The sequence below is a fragment of the Ramularia collo-cygni genome (assembly GCF_900074925.1).
Source record: "Ramularia collo-cygni strain URUG2 genome assembly, contig: RCC_scaffold06, whole genome shotgun sequence".
NCBI classification, from domain to species: Eukaryota; Fungi; Ascomycota; class Dothideomycetes; order Mycosphaerellales; family Mycosphaerellaceae; genus Ramularia; species Ramularia collo-cygni.
In genome coordinates, this window is record NW_019716260.1 from 314,617 (window position 1) to 326,539 (window position 11,923).

The window sequence follows — 11,923 nt, forward strand, 5'->3', positions numbered from 1 at the left end:
ATCTTACTAGGTTGATAATGAGATTTCAACAGTTCCATGATACCTAAACATGTGTAWWTACGTCAACCAACATACATAGAGAGCCACAGGAGATGTTCAACACATGCGCCCATTGTCAATCTTCCATCTTGGTAAGCCCTGGTTTTAACAATCCAGTCTACTAGATATCAACAACACAGAAGGGCTTGCGGTGGAATCCACAAACACAGCCACCTTCGAAACGACTTCAGTTAAAGAAGACACTTCCTCTGATGGTGAGCTTCCCCCGTCTCGAAGAACATGCGTGCAGTAGGAGCTTTCATTGTCGATGGCCGTCCGTGAATCCCGTCGCCGTTGGTTCTTGTTAACAACTTCCATAGCGGATATCGTAGTGTGACTGCGGGATCGCTAGTCCAGCATCTGCTCATGTATGCGATCGAGCATGACATCAACATCTTCCTTGTGAGGATTGCTCTTCGCCTTCGCCCCGCTGAAGCCATGCACTTTCATGGCGTTCTTGATAGTGTCATCGACGTCTTGCTTGGATGTAGTCAAGGCTGCCTCCAGCTCTTTGATGCGAAACTGGTAAGGATTGCGTCTCTTCGCAATTTTCCTCATCTCACCAGCATGGCGTTGTTCAACTTGGTTGGCTTGATGCTTGACTTTAAGTTTCCTTACTTCACCGCGATGATCTTCCTTGGCGACTGATAGCTGGCGATCAAGCTCTTCGACGCGTACCGACTGCAGTGACTCGTGGTGCCTTGCGGCGGCCAGTTGGAGGTTGAGATCTCTGATGGTTGTTGATTGCTGGATCTCGGTGTCATTGGCGGCGGTCACTTGGAGAATGAGATCTTTGGCGGCAGTTAGTTGGAGATTCAGCTTGTCGATGGTTGTTGACAGCGATAATTCGGTGTTCTCCAGTCTTGTAATCTGCGATGCCTGCCTTTCGATCTTAATGCCCGCACGATCAAGCTTACGCCTTATCTGAGACAATGCATCCGACTATTGAATGGTCAACAGGGATTCAAGGGATTGTAGATAGCGGTAAAATGATACCTTGTCGTGCAATCCTCTCTCCAGCGCTTCAAGCTCCAACGTATCATTGTGGTCGTTCTGTACGAGTGTAGTGACTTGACGTTGAAGTCTCTCGAGCTTCTCCGTCGTCTTCGGCAATGCCTCTGGGACAACCTGTGTCACAGCGTCGAGACCACGCTCTGAGGCCAGGGAATTGTCGTCTCCAACAATACTTTGTTGAGCGACGTCTGAGAGGTTGGCTGCAAACATCCTTGGTATGGTCTCTTCTGGAACGAGTTGTGATGCTGCGTCCTCCAGATCCCACGTCATCTCGAAGGGCTCGCCGTATTCGCCATGGTCAAAATCGCTCATGATGTCGTAACCTTGGGTTCTGGAGGGACGTTGTGGTCGAAAGCGCTTCGTAGCAGAGAGTGAAGGCGGATTTTTGGTGACGGTGATGTTCAGTCAGAATTTGGGAAGCAGGCGGTATGTTGTCAAGGAAGGAGTTCGTCATGCGACGTGATTGGTAAATGAACTTCTAACTGTGGGAAAGTGGAAGGCACGATTCCGACCTCACGTGCTTTGCACTGCATGCCACAAGGTAATCCATCTTGACAATGTGACTATGTCTTCGCTACATGACATCCTATCAATCCATTTGAACGTCAGCATTTTCCCTTCGGTCCTTATCCACCACTCCAACGGCAGCTGCAAGTGATCTGTGTCGCAGCCGAGCGAAAGAGCCCACTCGCTCAAAACTTCCATGCTCACTCTCAGAAAAATCATGTAATTGACGTCGAGCAGCATCTAGCATGGAAGAACCGACTTCGAATAATGATGGATGTCGTGCCGCATGACATTCAGCGGCCCGCCTCATTGCCGGTAACGCCGAATCGTAGTGATTGTCGTGGCGGGTGGAACTCTACTGCACATCAGGCATGCTTGTGTCGAAGTCTTAGGTGGCAAGTGCCAACTGGCTAGCCTCGCAAGAAGGAATTTTGCTTTTTCACACCGATCAGTATCAGGACGATTATATTGCATGTCATATCTCTGTAATTGTGGCACTTCATCCCGACCTGTATAATACCCACCCAGTGGCACGAGGTGTGTACTCGATTTTCCTTGCCAGAAAGCTCAATCTTCTGTCTTGCAACCCCTCGCCTGCATCTCACCAACCATCATATTTATAGCTACTCAGGAAGCCAAGAGTGTCTGTAGTCCTATTGGGCATAGTGGTAAACGACCTAATCTAGAGACGCCCCTCGGCCTTTTGCAAATGGTCTAACTAGATTGGAGCATGAACGAAGAGGAACTGTCGCAAAACGGCGTGAAAGGATCGCCGCTGGTTCAGTACCAGCTAAAGTTGAACAAGCGTACTACACATCTTCCAATTTGAAGTCTATGGAAATGCCGAACTGTGGAAGATGACACGTCTCCAGGCATGTCAGACAGCATGGGAAATGCTATGAAGGGGTGTCCAGGATACCATAAGCGCGTGAAAGAATCCGAACAGTATGGACTGTGTCTTTATTTCACATCGCCCCCTGAACTAACTGCATRCATGTATGGATGTTCAATCAGCATGTGAAAGCTCAGATTCGATTTGACGTGATTCCAAGTGCTGCAGATAGCATGTTGAATGCTGCAGATGATTGTGCAGGCTAAGGCTACCTAAAGCCAACGGAGCATGCTTCCCTAGGAACAACGTCCTTCTCTCACGCCCTGGAGGCCTGATCGATCTCTCTGCAGCATCTAGCATGCTATCCGACGTGCCTAGCAGACGTATCCCGGATCACCGTGAGATGTCCATGGAGACTTGACTCGCAAAGACCTCTCAACTCTGTTGCCTTGTTATTTAGCACTCCGCCAGAAGCGGACGTTAGGGTGCGTTTGTTTTGATGTGCTGGAGTTGGCTTCATGATGCGCGTTCGCCATTCAAACAAAAACCGTCAAAGCTTGACCAAGACGATGTCTCACGAAGACCTATCAAGATAAGTACCACGACCAGCTCTGGATGAGCAAAGCGTGGGTGTGGGGTCGAGAAACCTAGCTTCATGTCGTCGAGAAGCAGACTCCAGCGACACTTTTACATTACATCACTTAAAGGCAAGATCTCTCGAGAGCAGGAATGACGGTTGTGTTTTCGCTTTTTCAGTGTGATGAGTCCGGGACGAGAAGTTGTCTCGTACCGTGCAACCAGAATCAGTATCACAGTCAGTTACTGATGAGCAAAGTGCACGTCTTGACCCAAAAGACAATGTCTACACCGCCGTTCGGAAGGGTAGACCCTTTGAGGGATTTCTCACCTTACTTCGCCTAGAAATGTCGAAAGAGATTCTGAATGCTATCTGATCATGATGAAGGTCATAGCTAGTTACAGGTGAGATAAACGTATGTTTTGAACCAAGTTACTGGGTCTTCATCTATCAGAGGGCGGACTCTGAGGTCACTTCATCACCAGTCGACACGGTGGATCTCCTGGATCCACTTGAATCTCTTTTTTGTACGCGCTCATCACATAGGGAATCCGCATTCTCAATTCAGACTCAAAGTCCTGCGTTACAAACGACATCATCAACGGTTAGCCAATTCTCTCGAGTAGTACACCAAAGGTGCCGTGGTGCTCAAACGTAGCCCTTACAAGCAATTGACGTCGGACGGCTTCTGACGGCTGTTCCGAGTTCTGCCTGTGCCCATGAAATCTCAATCTCGAAACATCAGAGCATATTTAGACTGCTGGAGTTACTCCCAAGAGCTGTGCTCAGAGAGAAGATGCGGAGCGTGACGTTAATTTCATCACGTCCTCGCACACACACCGCGTGAGACTCTTCATGTCTTGAGGTGGCAATTATTCCTGTCTCCCAAAGGCAGAGGATCGTCGTAATGGACCGACCATCTGCATGTCATTCACCAACATCTTCCTGGTCGATAAGCGGAGTGTCTTTCCACATTTTGACTGAGTTCGTAACATGAAGAAGGACATCATTCTACATGTATATCGCCCGCAACAGTTGACGGCAAAGTCGATGATGAGATGCCAAGAATATCATGTCATGATACATACAACAAGCCCTCCTGAATACTGAGGCTGACGATACTGGGTAGCACCACATAAGCTGCTCACCATGTGTGGGCCGCGTCATCCTTGAACCCGACAATGTGCTTTGACTCCGCCATCACATCGATGCTCGCAAAACATGAGCCGTGTAAGTCTTTGCAACCGACAACCATCACTCTCCATCACTCTCCATCATCATTCACTCCCAATCACTCCTCTTCGGCCTCGTCAGATGACGACGAGCTTCAACTGTCTCGAGGTCCTCCGCGAGTGCGGTCGACTCGAGGCGTGCGTCGAAGAGCTGCTGCTGCAGATCGACAATCTGCCGCTGTAGGTGTTCAGTCTGTTCCGTCGACTCCGCATCCTCTCGCTGCCGCTCCTCCTCGACAGTGTCGAGCGCAGATGCCATGGTGTGCYAGTGGGTTCGCCACTCCAACAATTGATCACTAATCTGATCAAAAACGAGGGCGAGATACTCCTTCTGCCAATTGCCTTTGGCTTCTTTGATCTCGTCAATCTCGGCCTCTGGCATACGGACGATTTGAATGTCGTTGGCGACGAGGTGATCGACGCCTTCGTGAAACCTCGCCAAGACTTCTTTGAGCTCCCCATTGCGGGACTTGTAGTCTTCGCTTTTTTTCGTGATGTTCTTCACCTCGCCATCATCGTCCTGTCGTATGGTTAGCAGAGACATGTTTTGGGTGGCGGTAGGATGAACCTTTTCTTGCAGCCCCTTCTTCAAGGCTTCCACCTCTTCACGGAGTGTCGCAGCTTCGCCTTCCAATCGCTTCAATCGCTCCAGCTTCTCGACCGTCCTGGGCGATGCTGCCAAGACAATCTTCTCCACGACGTCGACCGTGTCCGCAGAGGCCTTGTATCCTTCTCTCGCACCTTGCTGCACCACGGCGATGAGGTTCTGTTSAAAGTTACCCGACAGCTCCGTCTTGCGACGGAACTCTGAGATATCTTGGGATCGAGCTGCGTTACGGTCCCAGGCAAATTTGTAGTTCTTGTCAATGACGGGGTCGAGGTCCGGCGGTTTGGGGTGGCTCTTTCCGCCGTTAGGATCGACGTAGTTTTTGCCACCGGGGTAACTCATGGTGTCGTTGGGATACAAGTGTCTTGTGCGAAGCCTGAAACCAGTATTATTTAGCAGTGGCATGAATGCGACGGCGTGAGTGCGGTGGTGAAAGCGTGGCGGCGCGAGTACACTGGCGTGATTGCGGTAGCGTGAGTGTAGTGGTATGAGTGTGGCAAAGATGGGTGTCAATAATGGGTGTGGGTGGGTGATGAGTGTGGGTGATGAGTATGTAGAAGTGCAGGCAGCGGCGTGAGTKTGGTGGTGTGAGCGCGGCAGCGTGAGTGTGGTGGTGTGAGCGCGGCAGCGTGAGTGCAGTGGTATGAGTGTGGTGAGGATGGGTGTCGATAATGGTTGTGGGTGTGGGTGATGAGTGTGGGTGGTGAGTATGTAGAAGTGCAGGCAGTATGCGTAGGCTGCCATGGAAGAAGGTGTGTGGTACCTTCCACTTTTGTGCAAATGGAAAGTGCAACTACTTGAGCCGGATGGTGTTGAGCATTGTGATGGTAACAAACGCTGCGAATAGCTGCGAGCACAGAATACCGTATGTAGACGCTTTCACTCTCGGTCGCCCGGCACAAGGTCTACGTGTTTATTCAGGCACATCTACTCCCACAGCATCATCAGCGGATCCATTTTGCCCGCCTGAAACGGACGACAAGCTGATCCAGACTGTTCAGCCGCAGCTTTGACATTGCCTGTTGCCACCGGTTCCGAGTTGCGACCTCATCGACAGCCAAGACACCTCCCAATGCATGGCGGTCGACCTGCAGTGTTAGCGCAAATTGGCAGGCAAGGACAGAATCAACGCTCCGACGGCAGCTGTTGAGTGTTGTTTTGTTTTCCCGTGGAGTCTCAGCGTGGAATAGGCTTGCGTGCGCCAATGTATGTCCCGGCCACGATGGCTTGTGACTCCGCGTGGGTGAGGTCGCGAATGGCCACGAGACCATTGTCGTCTAGCTTGTCTGTACCGCTGTCAAACAATCGCTCCGCTTCAGTGCTGGGATTTGGAAAGCAGCGACTTCGCCACTTTGCTGACTCGACCGTCAACAGAGCAAGAAACTCAAAGTCAATCTTTGACAGGTTAGCACAGTGCTGCTGGGTAGGCATTTCATGGATCGCGTGCTTCCTCCTCGTATAGCCCTGGAGAGATCATGTAGGCGATGATGAGGACAGCGCAGTCGRTGTAGGAAAGATCGTGAAACGTCATGGCGGAAAGTCGACATGTAAGATGAAGGATGTGGAAGACTCTGCGGCGGCGATGGGGACCGCCTTCACTCGTAGATGGAATATCGGATGCTGCAGGAGGTGTCAGCTTCAAACACCTCATGTCCGGAGAGGAAAGTGAGATGACACATGCGTGTGTGACTGAAGCGGGTGATTGAAGTGGGTGAGGCCGGGAACCGTCGGGCGAGATGAGCTGTCGCCTAGCAATTTGCATCCAGCATGCACACCGCGTGGGTATGGGTATAGGTGTGGGTATGGGTATGGGTGTGGCGTGGGTATGGGTATGGACATGGATGTGGCGTGGGTGATGGTGATTGCAACCTCACGTCAGGTCCGTTGCAATGGTCCGTGCACGACCCGCGGCCCGATAATGACTGCCGCGTCGCGTCGCGTCACATCACGTCACATCAGGCCGCGCCGCGTCACGTCACGAGATAGGAAGGCGCAGGAGAGGTCTTTGAAAGGCCATCTCGCTGTCCGTAAGGCCTACTGAACAGTTATCCGATTAGTACAGATTTGCGGTACTTTCGATAGCATGTAGAATGCTGCAAACGATACCTCTTCATTTGGCGGTGAGGATGTCTCATGTGTAGYCTGTGTGGTCATCTCTTCATATCCGTCAACCATGGCTCGCAACCAACCACTCCATCCGCCGATTGATGTTGCTTTTCGGGTTCCGAGAGTGCCGCCATGCAGACCATCTCTGGCTGGACGGAGATGGCTTGGCGGACGAAGGTGGCGAGAGTAAAGATGGGTCTGCTTTTTCAATTGCACACAGACGGTTCCTCGTGTTATTACCCCCGGGCTTGATAGCTTGGTAATATCCAAATCCAAAATCAAATATATGCCATGTATGATTGTCTGCATGCAATATCAAGGTTTCCGCGCCTGGATTCATGTGATTGCCAAGACCTCATGTATGTACGTTGCCTCAAGCTAGAGGGAGTCTTACCTGGTAGGTGGACAGGAACATAACTTTCAGTCATAATACATGCTAATGAAACTACACGATCGTGGTGAAGACCTGGCCTCGATGCATCAATCTCTCGAATGTCTCCTCATCCACTAAAACTCCACTCAACGAGCCTCGGCGCCGCGGCTTTGCTCGGGAATGACAAAATCCGTTCCGTCTTCCCTTCGGATCGCCTGAGTGAGCTGGTTGATGGTTTGTGCTTTGGCTTCGCTGAGCTTGCGCGAGAGCCAATCGACGAGGCAGTCCTCTCCCATGATGCGATATACATGGACAGGGTGCTTCTGACCCGTCCGATACGCCCGTCCAACCCATTGCTGCTCGTCACAGTGGCGCCACCATGGCTCGTAAAGCACCACATGCTGAGCAAAGTCCATGTTRAGACCGGCGCCGCCGACCCCGAACGAGCATACCCGTCCTTGGACCTTGATGATACCTGAGGGCGGACAGTGCTGCGGGGCGGTCTGATTCATTGACGCTCCCATCATATCTCAAAAATCCAACTCATCCTCCATATCGTCTTCCGATACCCGATGGACGAGGTCCAAGAAACGGAGGAACTTTGAGAATGTGATGGACACTTGGTCTGGATGGGATCTGCGACTTCAGCGCACCACTCCGAGGACAGCCAGGACTCTTGCACTTTTGACCTCCTCCATCGTCATATTGCCGAGCTCCTCCATCCACCAGTACCCATCGTCTGAAATACTTGGGCTTCGTGGACTTCTTGCTTGGCTTCATCTCAAGGAGCAAACCTCGATCTATACGTCGAGATCACTTCCAAAGAGCATAGCAGGTAGACATGTAACTAGGGAGCTTCTGTCGGTCGAGGAAAGGGCGGATTCTCACCAACTGAATGCCGGAAAATCTGCGTGAGGCTGTCTTACAATGTATGCGTAGTGGCATATTTCTAAAGTGAACGCTTAATCTTGCTCCCCACCCTCTCGAGATTGCTTCGTTTATTTGAACGTCGAGATTGCGGTCGGGGAGCGTCGCAATCGTGAATCTGCCTACGACAATTCCAGCATATGATGGAGAGGCGGATTAAAAATGCATCTCGCAAGTGAAACTACCCCAAGCGCCACTTTCTCCATTCTGTACATCAATCCCGCTTTCTAAAAATATACCAACGAGCCTCGCTCATGAGATCCGCCCTCGACTGTTCAAAATGTTCTTCGAAGGAGAGAAAGATATCGGGCTCGAAAGGGCGGAGAGCATTTATTCACTTTATGGAGTTTTTGTAGTCCGCCACGAGCCGAGCTATCATCGTGTCGGTTGCCGCATTCTTGGTGGCCGCATCTGAAAGTTTCACAGCGCTTGACTAAAGCGCCACGCGTGCTTGTCCGCTATGGTTGCACGCAGACCTAGAGACCAGTAATGTGATTGAGGATGGAAGATTTGATGTAATGGAGGATGGATAGAAGATGATGTGAGGGGAGGAGAAGAAGTGAAGCTGGTCGTGTTTGTTCACTAGCGTGACGCTAGCGTGAATAAACACCACTAGCGTGGACCCTGCAGCGACACGCGGATACCTTCTACTACCTTCCACGAGACAAACGCGGCGAACTTCATTTGAGAACTTCACACTCGGAAACTTGTATCCTCCAGACATCACACCGCCGCGCACCACAGGTGATCCACATCAACCATGGCCCAAGCGAGGATGCACACCGACTTCTTCTTCAACGTCCAGTTGCATCACTACGACCACAAGATCGACTCCAGAAAGGTCGAAAATGGATATGTTGGAATCTTCGTCAGTGAAATGGGAGTCGGAATCCCTGTACTAAACTCCCAAGGCGCCCACGAAAAATTGAAGGAGAGGCGCGCGAACGGCCAGCAAATCCCCACCTTGGAGCCCGTTTTGCGCGAGCTCATTCAAGATACTGGGAAGAAGGGACTTCTCGTTGGTCTCACTCTGGGAACGTGTGATTGGGCTCAGCTAGAGCTGCTGGCAAACGTGGACCAGCCCGACACGAAGAAGACCCCAGGACGTCCCTCAAAGGGTGCGTTGGAGGGCAGGTCGATTCAGTCCATGCTGCTGTTCTCGCCACTACCATACGACAACATGGCGTTCCGTGTCATCGCCCATCGCGGAGACAAAGGCTCAAATGCATCATTCTACGCGCTGTTCGAACAGGATCCAGACTCCATGCTCTGCAAGGCCGTTCGCATCAAGTTCGAAGACGTCTTCTTCTTCCCTGAATATCGCGACGACGAGGTCAAAACCCGCCTAGAGCGTACCAAAGCATGGAAGGACAAGGTCTCCGCTGGCCTGGACGCGATCTCGCCGCAGACAAAAGGCGGTCCGTCAGGTGAGGATGTGGAACACAAGGAGAAACCAAAGGAGGTCCAGTTGAAGGATTTGATGAAGATCATGTAAGTACAGACCACGTCATCAATTATGGAACTAATTTGTATACAGGTTGGAGTACAAGCGCCGCCCCAAGGACGTCGATGAAGCTCAACTCGAGGAAGCCGAGAAGCTACTCAACCAATTGGGTCCAGGCACACTCAGTGCGCTTCAAGACTCGGAGGAAGCCCAGGAGCAGATGGCACGCATTGACCCCTCTTTGAAGATGGTACTCGAGTTTGACAACAAGAACTTATGCAAGCTGATCCACAAGAAGGACGGTCATTCCGACGGCGTTTACAAGCGGGCGCTCATAGAGATTCGCAAGCAATGGCCCAAATTGGGCGAGGAGCTGAAGGACGAGGAACGTCTCAAGCAGGTATTCCGTTGCGCCAACGACGCGGGAATTACGGTGTCATATGGCCGCGTGCGCCGATTTCTGGTCACTTGCTCCGACATCATTACGAGGGATCTCACAAAGGACCCCCGTGCACTTGATGATCCTTCAGCGTTTGCTGAAATTGGCCAATTCGTCAACAAGACTCTCAACTCCCTGCTTGGTGCCAACGACACTGCCATCAAAGACCCAAGCCCATCCACCATCATCAGCATTTGCGAGGCTGTCCGCACAAAGCTACACGAAATCAACACGACATTGAGCGAGACTGCTGATAAGCTGAAGGTTGAATACGGCTCAAGCCAGAGAGGACCGTTGCGTTCCACCGAAGACCTCTACAACGACTTCGGGCGGGCTGCAGATGCAGATGCCGCAAAGGCGGCCATTGCGGGTCTATTCAACGAGGCACTCCGCGTCAGTATGAGAACGATTCAGGAGCCGATGGAGGATCAAATGGCTCTTGTGAAGTGGTTCGACAAGCTGATTGCTGACTTGGTCAAATGCTCGGAGGAGGACAAGCGGGTTGAGAGTACATCTGACACCGACTCTGACTCTGACTCTGACACGGAGATGGGTGAAGCTGAAAATGATGATTAGGGGACGGGAATCGAGGCAGTATAGCCTTGTCGGTGCCTCATCTGTGCTTCAACTACTTTGCGAGCAGTCTGGGCGATCGGACAGCGAATGTATGTAGCATATTCACGTGTATCCGATTGCGAGTMCACTTACAACTATTCGATCGTGACATGATCAGGGTCTGTGCTCCACTGCTTGGGAATATCCTGGTCCTGAGACCTGCGAATAAGACAGACCTCATAGAGACACCATCGATATGTCTGAAAATTGCAGCATTTGACATTAAAGCGACACAAATCCACTTTCCGGGTATTGCGGACAGCATGTTAAATGCTGCAATAAGATGGTGACGATATAGGCAAGGCTTGGTCTTGAGACGTGCGAGCGAGAGAAACCTCATAGAGACACCATCGACAACTCTTCGCAGCATTTGACATGCTGTCCACAGTACCTGAAAAGTGGATTTTGCCTGCCCCTGAATTTTGCCCGCGTCGCTTTTCAAGTCGCTTTCCAAGGCAAGCAAAATCCACTTCCCAGGTACTGTGGACAGCATGTTAAATGCTGCGAAGAGTTGTCAAAGGGAAGAATGGATAGATCTGGTTGAGAGACCTTAGTAGAGTCCTCACCTGTAGYATTACTATTCCTGTGCAGCATTTGAAATGCTGTGCGCTGTGTCTTCGAAACAACCTGAGCCGTGATACAACAATATGCGGTCATATATACAGCATGTTGACACTTCACAGACCCTTACTACATCGTCGATGGAGGCAGCGTTCTGAACTGCCATTTCCTTTTATAGCGGGTCACTCTACCGATGGCAAGGTTCTTGGCCGCACTTGATAAAAAATGAACAGAGGGTCCTGTTYGTACATACATACCTCCGCGTGCAGGGGGAGAGGGCCGGCACTAGGTACTTGTGAACGTCGCTGATGAATGCGGGTAGATACGCTAGCATATGCTCACTGCTTAATGATCTTGCCCTTTCCACTCCACCAACTTCATCTCTCCGTCGACCTTCTCTTCTTCTGTCCGACTTACAACAGGTGAAGACGTGATAATAGCAGCCTCCATCTCAGTACTGCACTCAAGATATCGGCACCGCGTGCTCTCTGCTCTTGAAGCTATCAGGTGAAGCACCGCTCCGCAGTGTCACATGCTACWAGATACCTAGATAGATAGAAGGGCCAACCTTCTGGCTCGGTTCCTTTCCAAACCATCCTCACTTCGACACACATTCCCTTCAAAACATCATCACTTCCACACACATTCCC

At 51.1% G+C, this 11,923-nt stretch overlaps 5 protein-coding genes; 1 reads left to right on the forward strand and 4 right to left on the reverse strand.

The window, feature by feature from the left end:
• Positions 1–387: 387 nt before the first annotated feature.
• Positions 388–1,365, reverse strand: RCC_04480 (uncharacterized protein; the record flags this gene model as incomplete). XM_023769758.1 has 2 exons in its annotated part: positions 388–981; positions 1,036–1,365. 2 exons carry the CDS (start codon positions 1,363–1,365, stop codon positions 388–390), a joined length of 924 nt encoding a protein of 307 aa, XP_023625526.1.
• Positions 1,366–4,250: 2,885 nt separating this feature from the next.
• Positions 4,251–5,150, reverse strand: RCC_04481 (uncharacterized protein; the record flags this gene model as incomplete). XM_023769759.1 has 2 exons in its annotated part: positions 4,251–4,721; positions 4,770–5,150. 2 exons carry the CDS (start codon positions 5,148–5,150, stop codon positions 4,251–4,253), a joined length of 852 nt encoding a protein of 283 aa, XP_023625527.1.
• An 834-nt stretch (positions 5,151–5,984) lies between these two features.
• Positions 5,985–6,570, reverse strand: RCC_04482 (uncharacterized protein; the record flags this gene model as incomplete). XM_023769760.1 has 3 exons in its annotated part: positions 5,985–6,203; positions 6,256–6,428; positions 6,486–6,570. The coding sequence occupies 3 exons, from the start codon at positions 6,568–6,570 to the stop codon at positions 5,985–5,987; spliced, it is 477 nt and encodes a 158-aa protein (XP_023625528.1).
• An 863-nt stretch (positions 6,571–7,433) lies between these two features.
• RCC_04483 (uncharacterized protein) lies at positions 7,434–7,799 on the reverse strand (the record flags this gene model as incomplete). The annotated part of the gene is made up of 1 exon (XM_023769761.1): positions 7,434–7,799. One exon carries the CDS (start codon positions 7,797–7,799, stop codon positions 7,434–7,436), a length of 366 nt encoding a protein of 121 aa, XP_023625529.1.
• A 1,175-nt stretch (positions 7,800–8,974) lies between these two features.
• On the forward strand, positions 8,975–10,673 carry RCC_04484 (uncharacterized protein; the record flags this gene model as incomplete). XM_023769762.1 has 2 exons in its annotated part: positions 8,975–9,705; positions 9,752–10,673. 2 exons carry the CDS (start codon positions 8,975–8,977, stop codon positions 10,671–10,673), a joined length of 1,653 nt encoding a protein of 550 aa, XP_023625530.1.
• Between the last annotated feature and the right edge of the window lie 1,250 nt (positions 10,674–11,923).